This window comes from Monodelphis domestica, chromosome 3 (genome assembly GCF_027887165.1).
Source record: "Monodelphis domestica isolate mMonDom1 chromosome 3, mMonDom1.pri, whole genome shotgun sequence".
Lineage (NCBI taxonomy): Eukaryota > Metazoa > Chordata > Mammalia > Didelphimorphia > Didelphidae > Monodelphis > Monodelphis domestica.
Genome location: NC_077229.1, coordinates 18,374,565 through 18,393,850, shown reverse-complemented (window position 1 = coordinate 18,393,850; position 19,286 = coordinate 18,374,565). Strand labels below are relative to the sequence as shown.

Sequence of the window (19,286 nt, the reverse complement as noted above, 5' to 3'; positions counted from 1 at the left end):
GTTCGAGGCAGAAGAGAAGGAAGGGCTGGGCCGCGGGGGAGAAGAGGAACCTTCCCGAGGGTCCTGCCCCTCCCATGGGTGGCAGCCGGCCATTAGGAGGGCTCTCAAGAGCGAATAAAGGGAACTCCGGTACTCCGTGGAGTCTTTGAATGGCAGGGACAAGAAGGTCCTTAGAAAAGAGAATATGCGATGGGAGGGGCTCTAGAACAGGGGATGTCAGGACTGGGAGGGAGCCCGGAACTGGGGGTGCCGGAGTCCGGACGGACCTTAGAGCCTCTCTAGTGTGGGGTCCTGGGCCCCTAGGGCTGTCTGGCACAGCCCCCGGCCCCTTCTCAGAAGCCCATTGTACTGAAACGCTTTAATCCAGATTTTGAAAGAAAGAAGCCATAAGACCGCCGGCCCCAGGTGCAGAACCGTGGCTCTAGCCCTCTAAGCTCTCTTGCCAGTGGAGGAAACTGAGGCCGGGCGGGGCAGGGCTTTGGTCAAGATTAGCCCCACAGGGCGGCTAGGGCTGGACCGAGCCTTCGCGCTCTGCAGTCCCCGCCCCTCCAGGCTCCCACCTCCACCTTTGCAGCACTAAACTGCACCACGGGAAGAGCGCATGCGTGGGCCGGCTTCGGCTGGGCGGGGAAGTGGGAAGAGCTCGGAGGCGCTATTTATAGCGGGTGACGTCACCTAGAAATAGCCCTTCGGGGCGGGCCTGTGGGCGTGGCTCGGCGGTGGCGGGACTGGCGGCGCGCGGTGCGCAGGCGCACGGGGGCTCCAATCTCTCCTGCCTGTGGCCCTCCCCCCCGGAGCCTCCGCCCCCGCCCCTCCCGCCCGGCAGCAGCAGCCTCAGCCTGGGCTTCGGCAGAGGCAGCATCGCAAGTCCTTCAGAGCAGCAGCAGCAGCGGGTGGCGGCGGCTGCCGGGCTTCCCCGTCATCCTCTGCCTCTTCCTCGCTCCCTCCTCTGTCTTCCCTCTTCAGGCCGCAGCCCCAGCCCGGGAGCCGCCCGACCTTAAGCCCAAATCCGAGCCGGAGCCCGAGTAGGAGCAGACGCACGTGGCCGAGCTAGCCCGGCCCGGCCCTCGAACGAAGAACCGGGCAATAGCGGGAGGCGGCGGCGGCGGCGGCGGGAATCTGAGCAGCCTGAGCAGGCGGCGCCATGGGGGACCGGGAGCAGCTGCTGCAGCGCGCGCGGCTGGCCGAGCAGGCGGAGCGCTACGACGATATGGCCTCCGCCATGAAGGCGGTGAGTGCGCGTGCGCGTGGGGCGCGTGTGCAAGGTTGGGGGGAGTGAGACGGCCGCGGGGGCGCGCCTGCCCTGCCCGGCTCTAGCGAGGGAGCGGTGGGGGGAGGGGCGCCGACTGCCCCTCTTTTCCCCCTCGGCCCCGCCCTGAGCCATTTCCTGCCCATCCAAACCTCTCCTTGACAGACTCTTCCCCCATCGGACCTTTTTCTCTACAGTCATCCCCCTTTGCTTCTCCGACCCCCAAGTCCAACCTAGCTGCTCCCCTCAGACGCCCAGAGGCATTTCCTGCCCCCGAGCAGGCCTTAACCCTTTTTGCTGGGCCCCGCCCCCCCAGCCACTTCCTGTCTTCTTCTGACCCCTTCCCCCAGCCCCTCCCGGGATTCTCAGAGCGGGCCCCTCCCCATCTCCCCCCCAGCAGGGTTCCCCTTCCCTTCCGAGCCTGTCCTTGATCCCTCAGAGCCCCCCATCCTCACCCCTGGACACCTCCCCAGACTCAGCCCCTCCCCCATCCGAGCCATTTCCTGCTCCTCAGCCCCTCCAGATCCCCTTAGAGCCTCTCCCTGACTCCTAGGGGCCCCCCACATCTCCTCTGAGCCTCTCCCTGACTCTCCTAGGGCCCCCCAGACCCTCTCAGCCCCCCCATGTCCCCTCCCTCACCCCTTTCCAGCCTCTCCCCAGTTCTCCTAGGAGCCCTCCTCCCTGCCAACCTCAGCCCCCATCCTTTTGCCTGACCCTTGCCTCAGACTGGGGGATGGCCATTTGGGCCCTGGACCCCCATGGTCCGTGCCTCCTGGAAGAAACCAGACCAGACTCCTGCAGCTGGACTCGGCAGGGTGTTAGCTCCTAGGACCCCACTATGCTAACTGGCCCCGCCACGCCCTGCTATGGGAAGGCCTCTCCCAGCCTATTTCAGACATCCCTGGGATCTCATCTCCCTCTGCTCTGGTGACCTTGGGCTTGTCACTTCCCTGCTTGGGCCTCCAAGGTCTCCTTCCCTGGGTGGGTGATCTCTTAAGCACTGACCTTGGGTAATGTTTTAGAAGCATGTTGGGGCTTACTGAAAGCACACACGTGGCTCCATCTACATGGGATATTTAGCCTTTCTGTCTGGAAAAGATTCCCAAACCCCTCTCTTGAGATCCTCAAAGAATCCGAAATCCATTTTGGAAATGCTTATGCTAGTCCTGTTGGGGGGCCTGCAGCTTGGAACATGAGGCCCTCTGAAAAGAGACGTGGGCATGAAGCCTTTATTACAACCCTACTATGTGCCAGGCACAGCGCTAAGTGCCAGGACACCAAAGAGGCAAAAGGCAGGCCCTGCCCTTCAGGTACCCGGAATCTAATGGCAGAAATGGGGCTCTTTCTCTTGACACCTCGCCTTTGCACAAACCCTGTCTGCAGGGACCTGTGGGGGCTGCTGCTCGGATGCTCCATCAGCCCCCAAGCAGATTAGGACCCCCCATGTTTCCTCCAGGTCTTTTTGTCCATCTTCCCAGGCCCCTGGATTCATGACCTTGGCATCGTCCTTGATTCTCCCCCCTCCCCCCCTTCAGTCAAGTCTGTCTGAGCCCTGCAGCCTCCTTGACAAGCCCAGTTGTGGCCTCCCCATTGCCTTTTCTGCTCCTGTGCTCTCCCTTCAGCTTGGGCCTCCCCAGAGCTGCCAGAAGGGGCAGCCACGAGGCTCCTTTGCTCAACAGTTTCCCCTGTCTCATGCTGGCGCCTCTGTGTCATTTGGGCTGCCTTTCAGAGTCGTCTTTCCCGTTCCCCAAATTCAGCTTTCCATCTTCTTGCCCTGCTCCTTGATCGTTTTTCAGTCTGGTGCTCACTAAAAATGAAAAAAGCCCCTGCTGGAATAGTTGTGGGAGAAGTGGGCTTTCCTCTTCCTGCTTCCTCTCACTGGCCAGCCCGAGGACACCCCCAGTGCAGGGGTGCCTCAAAATCTCCATCTTCTTTCAAGGCTTAGCTCTTCCGAGAAGGCCTCCTTGGTCCTTCTGCCTTCCCAGATGATCCCAGATTTTGGCTTTTTAGCCAAGAGGCACTTAGACATACACAGTATGAATCTGGAATCTGAAAAGGGTGAAGACAGCTCACCATTGTTGGACAGCTCTCCTTGTTTGGGAACTGTCTTCTATGGAATCTCCCCAGGACTCAGAGCTTCTGGTCACAGCTCTGGGTGGGCAGCCCTTTTGGAATCTGATGAAGGAAGGGCTGTGGTTGTTGTAGGTGGGCTTGGGGCTGCTGGATAGATTTAATTTCTTTTCCCCTTAGGACTTCAGATGATAAACTGTCACCATGCAGAGAGGGACCTCCTTGGAGCCATCTTCTGAGGCCTGCCTTTCCTGGCACTAGATTTAGGGACTCCATTCACAGAATGGAAGGGGTTGAGAAGGAGAGGGAGGGAGCCCATTGGAAAGATGGGGTGTTCAAGTCTTGCTCTGCTGGTTACTAAATTGTCAGGTCCCTGACTTTCCCCAAGCCCCAGTTTCCTTATCTGTAAAGTGGATTGAGTTGGGTGGAGAGGGCAAGAGTAGATGAATTCTAGTTTTCTTTTAGGGCTAACATTTTGTGATTCTAAGAGTGTAGGAAAACAAAAGGATCCTAGATTTGGGGCTTAAAGGGGCCTGTACCCCTATTTTATGAGTCAAGCAACTTGTTCAAGGTTATGTAAAGGCAGGATTTGAACCCAGGTCTATGCTGGCTCTCAAGCTACTCTATCACACTCTCTTGAGAAATAGACAATCAAATGGGGGCAGCATATCCCTCCCCTTTCCCCAGTGGGCTTCTAGAAGTGCCACCTGATGAGGGCTCTAGAACTGTGTCCTGTTTCTTCAGACCTCCTTAGAGGAAGGTGAAGGACAGCACCAAGCAGTTCTTATTACTCTTAGCAATTTCGTCTTTAATTTAGCTTCTTGCAGACTAATGGGCCTGTCACTGTACTGGGAATATTCTTCCTCCCAAATGATCAATTTTTTTTTCTTTTGGACAAATCATTCCAGTTATTCAGGCTGTTGCTTTCCCCAGGATGGTTCTGTTCTTTCATTGCTTTAATAGGATGCCCTAGTTTTTCATTTAATAAATTATAAATTCTTTCAGTTTTTTTCCTGGTCAGATTATTGGGGCGGAGTACTTATCAGGAAGAGCTTGAGGGGTGGTAGACGACATGTCCCCTTATCTAGAAAACTACTTGTAATGGGAGAGCCAGATCTAACGGTGAGGCCATCCTCAGAGACTTGGTTCCTTGTTTCTCAGTTGAAGTCAAGACCAGCCAGAGTGAGCAGCTTGGTCCTGAGAGAAGGGTTAGCTAAATCCAGAAGGAGCAGGCACTGATGTCCAGAGCATTCAGTAAAACAGACTTTTCCTGCCACCACCAAGAGTTGTGACAAGAAATGTTTCTTTGGGGCTAGGGAAGGGGCCACCTTGAGCTTTGTCTCTCTGACCTTTATTGGGGTCTAGCCTTATTTTCTGTTAACAGGACTCAGAGTGGTTCAGTTCAGTGGGAAGATGGATTGAGCGAAGGTCAGAGGCTGTGGGTTCAAATCCTGTTTGACCTTTGGAAAGTTTATCCCGATAGGCCTTAATTTCTTCATCTGGAAAATGAAGAGGGATGATTATAAACAACCATCAAGGCCCGTCATAGCTTAGGCTGTGATTGTATGTGTTTTCTCTGACCATGGATGGAGGGGTATGGATGGGAGTGGGTGATTGATCCTCTGACTAGGTGTTTGGACTTGGAGACCTGGGTTCAAGTCTCCACTCTCCTACACTTAATGAATGTGTGTGCCCTTGGAGAGGGAACTTATCTTCTTTGAACCCCAGTTTTCTCTGCTGGAGAATTCAGATAGCAATTGTTGTCTTCCTTATCTGGGCTCTGAAATTAAAGTGGGGGATGCACTTTTGAAAAGGGCTCTGGGAAATTGGTGGTGGTTGTATTCTGGTACAACTGAGTAGTTATGGAAGATTCTAAATATTTAAGGAACACGTGGGAGCAGGCCTCTAATGAAATCAAAGGTAATTATCCAAGATGGAGAGTATTAATGGAGAGCTAATTTCATTGTGGGTCCCATTGCCCAAGGTCACTCATTTTAAATTAGAATGGAGAAATAGGCATCGATTTGGATGAAATCATAAAACCAAGTCAGAATTTATTGGAGGCGCTGAACAGGCCAGGTCTCATCACAGCACCGGGCATACAGTTGAACACGTACTTAGGAGGGCAGGAGGAGTTGGAAGCTCTTGAGGTATTAAGACCAAGAAATGGGAAGCAACTTCAGGAAGAAGCCAGAGAAGAAGAGACCCTTGTTGGCTCAGCTGGGGCCATGAGGCTCTTGCACTTGGCGCCTGGGGATGGAGCTTGTGAATGGCAGATGAAGAGCTGGTATAGAGAGGGGACAGAAGCCCCTTTGGGAAGGGCATAACTGAGGGCTTTGCAAAGCAGCTGAAGCCGAGATCCTTGACTCCCAAAGGTCTGAAGCCAGGCTGCCGCCATGTGCCTGAAGCATTATAGATGAAAAGCCACCAGCGAGTGAGCCATGTTTCCTACTGGCTGGCACTGACAGAGGGATAGAATCATTGCTTTGTTGTGTATCTTAGGAGGAGATCTGAGCTTGTTCTTTTTTCCCCTCTCCCAAACTAGTAAAATCTTATGCCCTCATCAGTAAGTGACCTGCCTGGTGGCGGTGATGGAACCCCGGAGCCCTGCTTTTCTTGAGGCTTGGGGTCTTTTTCTCATTCAGTCAGCTAAATGGCTAGCTTTATCCCTTCTTCCTCTCTCTCCTCCATGATAGGAACTTTTCCCCAGCCCAGGAAACTACTCACACTTAAAAGTAACCAATACTGACTTTTCTTCCTGTGCTCTGATAATTTTTTTAACCATTAGCTTCTGTCTTAGAATCCATACTAAGTAGCAGTTCCAAGGCAGCAGAGTGGGATGGGCTGCTAGGAAGTGTCCAAGGCCATATTTGAATGCAGAAGCTCCCAGCTCCAGGCCTAGCTCTATCTATGACATCTGCCTCTTGCCTAGTAATTTAAAATAATTATAACTAGCATTTAGATAGTCCTTTAAGATTTGCAAAGTATTTTACAAAGATTAATTTCATTTGATTTTCATACAGCTCCAGAGGAAGGAGGTGCTCTTATTTTATTATCCACAGACTGGGAAACTGAGGTAGAGGTTGAGTAACCCATTCAGGGTTACATACACAGTGTCTGAAGCAAGATTTGAACCTAAGTCTTCCTGACTCCATTCTCAGTGGTAGGCTTCATTCACATGGGCTCTCTATAAGAGTCAGGCCTCAGGAGCCTCAATTTCAAGCCCTGCACGCAAGATCTGTCAGATTTAGAACTGAAAACTGGAAGTCGAAAGGGGAAGTGCCTCGCTCATGTTACGTGGCTGATGTCACTGAGCAGAGATTCGAGCCCGTGCTTGCTGCCTCCCTGAGTCCAGCTATAGGATTGTATCCTTGGCAGTAAGTTGGTATACTGAGCCACTGCTCGCGTCCACAGGCTGGGATGAGTTCAGACTTTACAGTGGTTAGGCAAGTGCTCCTGGTCTTCCTGTCCATCCTGCTTCATGCCCTGATAGGTCCCAGATTCTTGGAGGTTTTCAAAATGTTTTCAGGATCTCGAACACAGGAATGTGCTCAGAGCCATTTGCACTGGCCAGTAGGAACTGGAGAGACTATCAAGCTCAGCCTCTGCCCGCCTTTGTCTTTTATCTGAAGCGATTACCTCGGACATAGATGTGTAAACGTGGCCTTCATGGAATTTTCTGATTATTCTTCCTGGTTTTCTTTAGCACAACCCAAAGCGACTCCCCATGGTGGGAATCAGACGCTGGTCTTGTGGACATGTCTGATCGGACAGGCCTGGGAGGAGTTGGAAGGGCCGTTGGCCTCCCCTGCCTCATTGGTCCTTTACTTTTTAAAACTAGCCATTGTTTTTGCTCCCCTACATGGCCCTTTCTCTTGGCCTTCTCAGGCCACACCAGCTCACAAAAGATCTGCTCCGTTAGCTGGTTTTGAGAGGATCTGGAGCCCCCCCCAGCTCTGCATCTTTACAGGGGGCGGGAAGGGCCATTTCCTCGTTCCTCTTTGGAGCCATTAGAGTTTTGGGCTGCTGGTGTCATTCTTTCCACTTCCATTGTTGGGGCTGTGGGTTTCCTGGTTCTGCTGTTTCCTGTTGCATCTTCCTAGGCTTTCTCTCTTCTCCAGGTTCCTCCTTCCATTAGGGCTTTGCTTGCTCTCACCCCCCTGCTGCAGGATGGGCCTCTTTCTTTGGTGGGTGCTAGCACTCAGCTGCACCCAGAGCCTGGCATTGCTTCTGAGGCTACCAGGGGAAGTCGGATAAAGTGATGAGTCTTAGCCCAAGGAAAGCTATGGGCAAGGGTCAGGTAGCGGGCAGGCCGAAGGCTTGATTGACTCGGCACACTTCAGGGGAGCCTCCCTGCCTCCATGGGAGGGGGAAGAGTTAGGCCTGAGGCAGGGGCCTAACCTAGCCTTGGGGAACTCCTCTTGGTCCTCATGGGCGCACGTCAGGTTTCCTTGTAAGGGATGCTGACTTAGTTGAAGCACCAGGCTGTGGTCTAGGCCCTGAAGATGCAGAGGCGAAGGCGAACATTTCTGGCCTGGAAGGACCTTTCATTCTATGGGGTGGGAGGAGGAATACCTGTAGGACACTAAAAGTAGTGAGTCCCAAGCCATTGGGGGGGGAGTAGGTGGGAGGGCCAGAGAGGGCTAACCACAAGGGAGTCAGGAACGGCCAAGTCCACTGGAGCAGAGCCTTGAAGAGGAGCTGGGGGAAGAAGGGCATTCCAGGCACGGGGCCTAGCCTGGATCAAGGCATGGAGGCAGGAGATAAGGCCTCTTGGGCAGCAGTGGGAATAATGTAAAATCAGGCTGGAAAGATAGCCTGGAGGCAGGTTGTGAAGGCCTTTAAAGGCTGTATTATATTACAAAAGCAATTGGGGGGATAGGGCAGCCGGGTGGCTCAGTGAATGGAGAGCCAGGCTTAGAGATGGGAGGTCCTGGGTTCAAATTTGGGCTCAGAAACTTCCTAGCTGGGTGACCCTGGGCAAGTCACTGAACCCCCATTGTCCGGCCCTTACTGCACCTATGCCTTGGAACCAGTACACAGTATTGATTCTGAGGTGGAAGGTGAGGGTTTAAAAAAAAAAAGCCATAGGGAGCCCAGGAGGGGAAGTGTTAGCTACAGGGAGATTGGACTGGCTTGGGAGACAGTGGAAGCCATTACAGTAGTCTAGGCAAGATGGGGCAAAGGCTTGTGGTGACCTTAGCGGAGTCTTTTCTAGTCCGTAAGGTCTGTTAAAGCCCTAAAGCCTCCCCTGTTGTCAGAGGTGCTCTGGGTTCATGTCAGTCAGTGAACACTCCTTTCCTGCAGTGGCCTGGCATCAGGGGATACAGATACAAAGAAAGAAACAATTCTTGCTCTCGACGAGCTTACTATCTAGTGGGAGAGACAGCAAGGAAACTGTAGTTATACGCAGAGTAAGTACGGATACATACTGACTCAGTTTGGGGCGGGGGTGTACAGGGAACCAGGAAAGGCTTGTCCAAGGGAGGATGTGCTGAGGCCTGAGAGAAGAGCTTCTGTCTGGCTGGGCGCCCTTCTGGAGGTGCGGGGTCCCCCCTCTCCAGGAGACCTGAGTGCCCACATGCCTCCTCTCTTTCTGCTTGTACGAGATGTCCGAGAACCCTCAGATCCCCTCATCAGGACCCCCGCTCCAGCCCAGGCTATGACGAACGTCCTTTGTTCATCTCTTTTAACCCTGCATCTCCCCAAACCTATGGGCTGTGCTGGGCAGGCGAGGGAGCCTGTAGAGGGCTTGTGGAAGACTCTTTACCAGTCTGTGGGAGAGGAAGGTTTTCTCTTCTTAAAAGACAGCTGGAGAGCACAGTTATTAGTTCACTGGCCCCTCCCTTCCCTTCAGGGTCCAGGGTCATCCGTGAAGAGACTTAGCCAGAATCGCCCCAAGTATCGAGTAGCAGAGATGGGATTCCAAGCCAGGTCCCTGACCCCAGCTTCGCTCCCCCTCTCTGTTCTCCAGCAGTTCTCAAAGTGTGGTCTGAGGGTCTCTGGGACCCTTTCGGTGACTTCATGAGATCAGAAGTGTTTTGTAATACTAAGATGTTTTCATTTCCAAGACATTAAAGTCGACTTAGAACCCATTAAAAAGCTCTTTGTGGGATCGTCCTCGATCAGGGTTATTCCTGAGACAGAAAGTTTGAGGACTGCTGCTTCCTATCCTGCTCACTGTCCACAGGGAGGCCCTTGCTTCTTGGGTTTCATTGGCTTCTACAATATAGTTCAGTTGGGGGGCGGCTCTTTCTGGTTGTCCGCCTGGCTGGTGGCCCTGAGAATCTATGGGGAAAATGTCCCTCCCTCTCAAAGAGGCTCTCATGACCAAGAAGCCCGCCCGTCCCCCTTCCCTGTGTTGACAGGAAGTGGTCCAGCACCTGGAGCAGGATGCCAGCCTCTGAGGACCCGGAGCAGTTTCCCTAGGAGCCCACGTGGGATTCTGTGAGGTGTCCAGTTCTTCAGAGCTTCCCTAAGAACCAACCTCTGACCTTGGAATAAAAGGAATACTGTTCCTATTGTACATACAGACAAGGAGCTGGAACTGGCTCAGACTCACCTAGCTAGCCAATTGTGGTGTTCTCCCCCCGAGTCCTGCTCTTCTTGCACTTAGCACAGTGTATGGCACATAGCAGGTGCCAAAGAAACCCAACTGACTGACCAGGGTCTGCACTCTCCCTTGTGCCTCATCCAGAACAGTGGCACTAAAAGGGTGCTTGGGGACCCTCTGGGCCAGCCATCTCCTTCTGAAGGAGGAAGGATGCTTAGGTGCAGAGAAAGCCTTGAAATTGCTCCAGATGACCCAGTTCTTTGGGACACTGTTGGGGGGCGCACTACAATACACTTTCCCTGATTCCTGGCCTACTTTGATTCTCCCAGACTATTCTAGCCTTTTCATGACTGCCTGGTGCTGTCATTTAGGCAGAGCCCTAAATTCTGGAGAGGCTGCTGCTTGGGGCACAGAATTGTAATGAAGGATGTTCCCTGGCACTGTACAGATCCGTAAATGTTAGAGATGTCAGTTCTTGCCTCATGGGGTGTCCCGAGGACAGGGAGGCCATCCTTGTAATGGTCACAAGGCTGGGTCCGTGTCTCATGATTCTTTCATTTCTCGGTTTAGAAAGTAACAAAAAACGTTTGAACAGTTGAGCCTTGGGCCAGAAGCCACGTCGCCCCAGGGTGGGTGTCTGAGAGGAACTAGTTGGCTACTTCCTGGTGCAACTTGTAGCTTTGTTAGCTGATTTGGCCAAGATTCTGTCTGACCGGCAAACCACAAGTTGGTTATTCTGTAAATAGGAGAACTCTTAAGTAACTTGGCTTTTCTTTTGAGGAGGCCACCATTGTGCACATTGTCCAGCTGGCCCTTGACTAAGCATACGGGAGTAGGAATGGGCAGCCTCAGGGACGTGCCATGTCTCCCTTCTGGACTGAGCTCAGTGGGGACCAGGGATGGGCCTGTGGTGGCTGTATCTACGCCAGGTCCCCCCAGCACAGGGCACTCCTTGCGCACAGTAGGTGATGAATCAGTGTTTGTGGAGTAATGGAGATAAAGCTCACACCTCTAAGCCAGTAGCACCTGCCTCCTCCCTTGACAAATCTTGTATTAGAATTCAAAACAAATAGTAACTGGGCAAGTGAGTGATTAGACGGGATGCTGGGTCAGAAAAGATCTGTTGAAGGGAATTTGAACAGAAAACATTAGGCCTAGGATGGAGTCGGAAGGGATTCTTCCCCCCCCGCCCCCCCAATTCCATGAATGAAGAAACTGAGGCCCATCTGAGGCAGAGATGAAGCCCTAATCTATTTACTTGGAAGCACAGCAGGGGACTGTGATGGGCTCTCTTTCTGGTTCTTCCCCTAAATTGTGCTGCTTTCTGAAGTTCAAATGTAATAATTTATGTCCACTTTATTATTGGAGATGGTTGAAGGATCGGGAAGAGAAGCCGTGGGGAGTGGGACAGGACACGACCTTTGTATTCAAATACTCTGAGAGGCCACTTGTGGCTGGCAGAGGGATTGGGCTCCTTCCCTTTGGTCCTGGAGGTAGCACAAGCAGAGAAGCCAGTCCAGTGTGAGACATTTCCTAGCTGATAGAGCTGCCCATCAACGGGATGGTGAAATTGGAAGCCAGATTGTAGAGAGTTAAAAAGCCTGTGGAGGCTGCTGTAGAGAGCCTTGATGTCTGCCAGATATCTAGGCTGAGATGGCCGCCAGTCTAGGCAGTTGGAAATTCAGGACTGGAGGTCAGAAGAGAGGTTAGGGCTGGACAAATACATCTGTGACTCATCAGCATAGAGACGGTAGCTGAGTAGAGAGGGAGCAGAGAAGAGATGTGACCTGGATGAAGAGCCAGCAGAGGAAACTGGGCAAAGGAGGCCGTCCAGGAAGGAGGAGGGTGAAGAGCACTGTGTTAGGAAAACTTAGAGGAAAATACCCAAGAGAAGAGGACGATTGACAAGTGACATGACTCGCTCAGGGCTGCTTAGCCAGTTAGTAGCTAGAGTTTGGATCCAGAATCTAGGGTACCACCCTTCAGGGATTTTTGTAGAGGGGATTCACGGGTCAAGCAAAAATCAAAGGTTGGTATAAGGCATCCCAGGCTCCCTTGGGCTGAGGTAGGGGCAGGGAACGAAACTTAAGAAAGAAAGCAGTGAGTGGCGGTTTCTAGTAATGGTCATTAACATTGACCTTCGGTCTTTGCTAATAGGTGATCTTAGGGATCCTTGAATTCCTGACTTTTTAAAAAAGTGGATTTGTAGTAGGAAGCTCTGAACAGAGCCGACACCAAATGATCCAGGAGGACTGGACATTTGTTTTCTGGCACATCAGGTAGAGCATGCCCAGATGGCCATGATGAGTTCTAGGTGCCACATTTTGGAAGGAGGTTCACAGACTGAAAGGCGATCAGGGAGGATTGAGACCTGGGGCTGTTAGGTGAGGTGCAGTTGAAAGAGATGACTCTAACCCAGGGGAGAGAACGGGGTTAGGAAACAGGGATGGGCCAGGATCAGAATCCGAAATAAGAGAAATAAAAATCAAAAATCAGAACACCTCGGGGGTTTTACCGTGCATCTAAGGAGCCCACAAAGATGACACATGTTGTAGGGATTGGAAGAGAGTTCACACTCTTGTCTGGGGAGCTGTGAGTTGCTCCAGGCTGTTTGGAAAGCAGTTAGGAATTATGCTAAGAAAGTGACTAAGATGGCCTTCCCCTTTGGCACAGAGATCCCACGTTTGGACTCCAGGGAGGCCAGAGACAGCAAGGTGCCACAGTTCACCCGAGGGAACGGGGAGGGAGCTTAGGAGCTGTCCACCAACTGGAGGAATGACCTAATGGGTTTTACGGGATTGTAATGGAATGTGACTGTCCCGCGAGGAATAGTGAGTTTAGAGAATTAAGAGCTCAGGAAGGCAGAAATGAGTGCTGTAGTGCGGACTTAGAGTGAGCAGAAACTGGAAAACCCAGACACGGCGACAGCGTCCGCTTAGAGATGCAGGTGCCTGAACCTGGGTGTGAAGAAGAGACAGAAAAATCGCTTGTGATCCCTTGCACTCTCTGATGTGTTGGCGGTCTTGCAGACTTTCTTTATTTTCTGTCAGAGTGATGGATTATGTTTGGAAATGAAGGTGATGGAAAAATCAAGTGGTCACTAAAACGGTTTTAAATTCTTAGGAGCCGGCTTTATCCTTCATATCTCCAGAGGGCAGAGATAGGCCTTGTCTGGAAGAAGGCTGTATGTATTTAACGACCAGGCTCCTGCATCTGATTCAGGGTTTTATGGGTTACAGGGAGGCAGGTTTGGTCTCAGAACAGGGAAAGATTCCAGAATGATTGCTGTAGCCTCCCCGTTGGTCTTCCTGCCCTCAGATCTCTCCCCTCTCCCGCTTGTCATCCACACCGTGGCCAAATTGCTATACTTAAAGCACAAATAGTATTCCTTTGCCAAAGAAACTGCTGGGGCTTCCTGGTGCCTCTAGGATCAAAAGACAGTTGGGTCTTTTAAAGCCTTCACTTCCCAGGCTGTACAGCTCCAGCCCACTTCTCCAGGCTGCCCCTGAATTCTGTTCCCTCTTTCAGCCTTCCAGCCTCCTTTCTGTGTGCTCTAAACAACATTCCCTCTTTCACCGCTGTCTGTGCACAGGTCTAGCATGTTCTCCCTACTCACCCTTGCCCCTCAGCACTCCCAGCTTCCTTTAAGGCTCAGCTTGGGGGTACTATCTCTTACCTGATGAAGCCTTGAAGAAAACAAATGAAGGGAACGTGTTCATAAGGCAGAGCTGGGAGAGATCAAGGGACCCAGCATTTTACAGATGGAGAAACCGAGGCACAGGCAGGGGGAAGTGGCAGAGTCAGGATTTGAACCTGGTCTTTGGACTCTGTACCAGGCAAATATATGTGCTGCAGCTCATTTCTAGCAATAAATGACTGAACTACTTGTCTGCAAGAAGCATTATAAAAGGATAACGGTGAGGAAATAGGAGATCCAGAAAAGGAGGTTGAGGTTGAGTTGTCCATAGATCTAGAGTGAGGAACGGCCTGAGGTGGTGAATGGCCTTGAAATCTTCATGTTGAAGAATTTGCTGGTGATCTGGTAGGTAACAGGGGAACCATTGTCTATCTTGAAGCAGGTGAATGGCAGGATAAAAATGGTGTATTGAAGACAGCTATAGAAAAGGGATTTGGGCAGAACGTTTGGAGTAACCCTATTAGATAATGAATTATAATGAGCAATTACTCTTGGGTAATGATTCGAGCTGTCCAGAAGTAGAATAGTCTTCTCTTGGGCAGACATGACTTCCTTATGGGTGGCAGGTCTTCAGATGGAGAGCTTGGTGACCGAAATGGGGGTCAGAGTTCTCATAGAAGAGCCCTGTGTTGGGGGAACTCATGGAGGTAGGTTGGGGGCCGGGCTCCTTTCAGGGATGGGCTGGCTATTGCGGGTCGTGGCTGAGCAGGGGCGGAATCTTCAGATTCAAGTGAAGCAGGCGTCAAGGGCAGTGATGAAGGTTGGGATCAGTGATGATTTTTGAGGGAGCCCCAAGATCCAGTGTTGACATGTTGAGCCTTGGGCAGTAGAGCCTTTGTAGATGAGCTGGGTGGGGGAAGATAAATTAGTGGGGATCTTCCCATTTAACTTGTACTGGTGTGATTCCTTGGCAATGTAAATACATGCACATTTTTAAAAAGAAATGTTTAGGGGAAGTTGGAGGAGGAGGTAAGAGATCTTTTCTCCCTTGGAATTTTGGATCCTCATCTTCCTTTGGGGAAGGATTTATTTCAGATTGTTACCCCCTGCCACCCTCTCACTGCACACATTGTGAGTTCTAGCAGAAATCTGGGTGACCTACAAGTCAGAACTCTTGGGTTTTTGTCCTGGTTGAAGTTTCTGGTCTGATCTTTACATGAAAACTTTTTGAAAATCTTAAAAAATAACTTCAAATACTTTTTAAAAACCTCTTAAAATATCAAACAACAATAAACAAATCAGATCCTGAGCCTTTAACAACATTTCAGAACCAACAGAATTGACAAGCAAAAAGGTACAAATTGGACGATGTTTTTGTTCCATGTCCCCATTCGGGCTTATCTGAAATTCCACCTGGAGCCCTGCTTTCTTTCCTTTTCTTTCTTTCCTTTTCTTTCTTTCTTTCTTTCTTTCTTTCTTTCTTTCTTTCTTTCTTTCTTTCTTTCTTTCTTTCTTTCTTTCTTTCTTTCTTTCTTTCTTTCTTTCTTTCTTTCTTTCTTTCTTTCTTTCTTTCTTTCTTTCTTTCTTTCTTTCTTTCTTTCTTTCTTTCTTTCTTTCTTTCTTTCTTTCTTTCTCAGTCAGTGTGTATAAAGTTCAGTCTCAGCTGATTTCCTCTTCACCTCATGCTGACCTTTCCACGTTTCTTTGTGAGCTTCCTTGCTGTCACTTTGCAGCTCTAACAACTCAGAAGTATTTCATTACACTTAAGGGCATGATTTGTTCAGATGTTCTTGAATAGTTGGATATGCTGATTGTTGAAGGATTTTTGGACTAAAAGCGATGGGCAGTTGTGGACATTTTTGCCCAGATAGGGAGACCTCTTACTCTTTTTTATATGTTTTTGTGATTGACCCAGGCTGTGGAATTAGTGGAATTTGTGACTGATCACATCCCCCCACCCAATACTTTTCTGAGATGTCTGCTTCACTCTGCAGTCCCATCCCTGTGTCTGCACCCGCATTTAATTTGATTGCTATGGGGCAGGATTTATTTCTGATTAACCCCATGCAGAATGTCATGAGGTCTCCTGTAAGGTGGCGTCTCAAGGCTGTCATTTAACTCCCTCCAGCCAGCTAGCAAAATGGCGGTCACTAACAGTTTGTATTTATTTCTTCCCTTGTAAGTTGCCTGTCCGTGTCTTTGGATTCTTGTTCCATCATCATTAGTACTTTGTACCAGGCCTTCCAGAGCCAAGGTTCCCAGAACCAAACATAATCCTGGAGGCTATGGATCTGAGGACGGAGACATCATCTTCCTGGCTTTGGGACCCATTCCCCACCGAATGCAGCCCAAGGTTTCATCAGCCTCTTGGGTCCAAGTCACCCTGTTGACTCATCAAGCTTGCAGGGCACTATAGTCCTCAGATCTTTTTCTGGGAATTGCCTTCAGAATTTCTTGTTCTTAAAACTAGAAAAGGGGCATCAAATCTAGTCAGAGCATTTAGAGATTGAAGTATCACATACATCATTTGTTTTCCATTGTTCTGACTTGTTTCTACTAAGCCTGGCCCAGCCTCAGTTGAACCAACCATGCTTTCTCTCCACTCAGACCTCACTAGAGGGACTGCTGCTGGGTCTGTTTTTTTCTCCTGTGGTTGCAAGATTGTTCTCTTGCCCCACTGGGAGAGGTTATGGAGCTGCCGTCCTTCTGAGAACATGTCAGAGGAAGGATGGGCTCTGTATTTGGGCCACACAGGCTTGTCTGCCAAGAATGAAGGTCTTCCCTGGAGCTGAGCTCATTGGCCCTGGTCAGCTCAGACAGCTTGGAATTCCGTTACACTTAATTGAAGCCATAAAGCTCTCGCTTCCTGAAGGGAGAAAAAAGTACCTGTGTCAGACATTACGTTAATGCCCGGTCATTTCATGTCTTTCTTTTAGCTTGTATCTGAGGGAGGATTCTGGCTTATCCTCCAGCAGCACATGAGAACAAGGTTCCGACAGAACAGTCCAGGCTGGATTGTCCAAATCCTTCATTTGCTGGGGGCCGACGGGGAGATCTGGCTCAACGGCTTCGTCGCCTAGCCTCATTGCTTCTTTTACCAAATGGAGTCGGATCTGATGGTTCTCTTGTTCTGTTCGGTGCCCTTAGTGACTGTGGCCTTGTCTCCCCTTCCAGGCCAGGCCATTGTCTAGACGAGACTCGGCTTTCACACAAACGGGGCTTAACTAATGTGCGTGTCTTGGGTCTTTGCAGGTGACTGAGCTCAATGAGCCACTGTCCAACGAGGACCGCAATCTCCTGTCTGTCGCCTACAAGAACGTGGTCGGGGCTAGGCGGTCCTCCTGGCGAGTCATCAGCAGCATCGAGCAGAAGACCATGGCGGACGGGAATGAGAAGAAGCTGGAGAAGGTGAAGGCCTACCGGGAGAAGATCGAGAAGGAGCTGGAGACCGTCTGCAACGACGTGCTGGCGCTGCTCGACAAGTTCCTCATTAAGAACTGCAACGACTTCCAGTACGAGAGCAAAGTGTTCTACCTGAAGATGAAGGGCGACTACTACCGCTACCTGGCCGAGGTGGCCGCCGGCGAGAAGAAGAGCAGCGTGGTGGAGTCCTCCGAGGCCGCCTACAAGGAGGCCTTCGAGATCAGCAAGGAGCACATGCAGCCCACCCACCCCATCCGGCTGGGGCTGGCGCTCAACTTCTCCGTCTTCTACTACGAGATCCAGAACGCTCCCGAGCAGGCCTGTCTCCTGGCCAAGCAAGCCTTCGACGACGCCATCGCCGAGCTGGACACGCTGAACGAGGATTCCTATAAAGACTCCACTCTGATCATGCAGCTGCTGCGAGACAACCTCACTCTCTGGACGAGCGACCAACAGGACGAGGAAGCAGGCGGAGAAGGCAACAACTGAGAGAGAGCAGCCCTCGGGATTCCACGGCCCTCCGTCCCCCCGCCCCGTCCCCAGCCCCGAGCCGTCCCCGTCATCGTCCTCATCGACACGTCCCCCGCCACGGTCCCTTGATATCTAGTGCTAAACATATCTGTATTGTGCGCACAGCGACTCCAAGCTGCCCTCCCACGGATCAGGAAGCGGCCTCAGACACCACGTCTCCATGGGCATTGCTGGATGGATGGAAGCTCCCTTCATGAATTGTGCAGGCAGGAGAGGAGGTGCCCGAAAGGGTGCAGTGAAAGGAAGGAAGGAAGGAAGGAAGGAAGGAAGAAGGGAAGGAAGGGAGGGAGGGAGGGAGGAAGGAAAGAGATTGGAAGAGAATTAGTCCTCAGTGATCTTTGCAATTTTACCCATTTCTGATGAGCTAATAGTGTTTTGTTGAGCAGTCCGTCATCTGCATGCAGAATACGTTGTTGACCCCTCCCGCCACTGTCTCTCCGCGAACGGGAAACAGGGACAGGAAGCTGAGGCTCCAAGAGATGCCCCGATCCTCGCCATCAGCTTACAATGAACTGTCTCAAATGTGAGGTTTCAGTAATGCCTTGTTTTTGCCTCTTTAAATTATGTGCACAAACCTTGTTTTCAATGCAATGCCTCTCAAAGTTTGGATACTTGTAACTTTTTGTTTTTGGTTGCGATTGTTCAAGAATCATGGATTTATTATTATTATTATTATTATTATATTTTTTTTGGTAACTCTTTGGCCATTGTCCTTGTGTATTCTGACAGCGAGTGCCATGTGTCAGCCCATGTCAATCAAGGTGGATGATTGTGAAACATCAGACTTCTAAAATAAGTGTTTTGGAATTCAGTGGATAAAATAAATGCTGCTTTGGGGATATTATCGCTACATGCATAGTCTTGACTCATTCTTTCTCCCCCCAAACCCCTCCCCAAGTCTGCTCCCACTTCAGTCCTCAGGCCTTCCTTGTCTGTTCTCTGCCAGCTTGGAGCAACAAGCGTCTGTGCTGTCCTTTAGCATCACAAATCACTTCACACATACTCTCTTACTTGCTGTTTTCATCATCCCTCTTGAGGCAGTGAGTGCAAGGCTCCGTTTTTACTGAGCCTTTACTGAGCCTTGATAAGGACTTGGCTGGAGTTAGAGTTTGGAAGCTCTGACTTGAACTCAGGGCTTCCTATGAAGTCTGCCCGTGCTGGTGAAATAGAGACCGTCAGATCTTACAGGCTAGCACAGTGGCCAGTGTGGACCATGCGCCTGTCCTCTAGGGTGTTACAAGGGAATCACTTTAAAAGACTGATATATATTAATTTAAGGTCGCCAAGGAATTCAGCTATGTAATTCCTAAATGAAAACTCAAGTCAGCTGTCAACCTTTTATGGAGTTTAATTACAATAGGAGGAAGAAAGGAATTAGAGATAGAGAGAGAGAAAAAGGGAGAGAAGGGAATAGGGCTTAAATACCCCTTCTGTTTAGGCTGGGCCAAAAGGCCCAAACCCTTAGATAGCTGGGGCAAAGAAAGGAGATCAGTCCCTATTACTCACGTGACCAAAATGGAGAAACAGTCTCAGGGGCCCCCACCTTCAGCTTCCTTCAGAGCAAGCTTCTCAGAGCCCACACGAACCACCCCGACCAACTTCTCAACCTCCCTCAAGTCTTCAGACCCCCCTGATCTTTAAGGAAACCATCCAAGTTGCCTCCCCTCAGTTCTCACATCTACCAATCACTGTCCATCAATTTCCCTGTGCCAATGGAGGCTCTAGCTTAACCCAGGACCGCCCAGAGGCTTTGCACATGTCTGTTGAAGGTCATATTTTCAAATGATTAAATCTTTGCTCCTTTGCTACAGCCCTTTCTAAAT

General features: G+C 50.7%; 1 protein-coding gene across 1 annotated transcript; it reads left to right on the top strand.

Annotated features, from left to right (window-relative positions):
• Positions 1-688: 688 nt before the first annotated feature.
• On the top strand, positions 689-18,313 carry YWHAH (tyrosine 3-monooxygenase/tryptophan 5-monooxygenase activation protein eta). Its single transcript, XM_001364158.4, has 2 exons — positions 689-1,231; positions 16,762-18,313. The coding sequence occupies exons 1-2, from the start codon at positions 1,145-1,147 to the stop codon at positions 17,419-17,421; spliced, it is 747 nt and encodes a 248-aa protein (XP_001364195.1). The 5' UTR covers positions 689-1,144; the 3' UTR covers positions 17,422-18,313.
• The last annotated feature ends 973 nt before the right edge of the window (positions 18,314-19,286 follow it).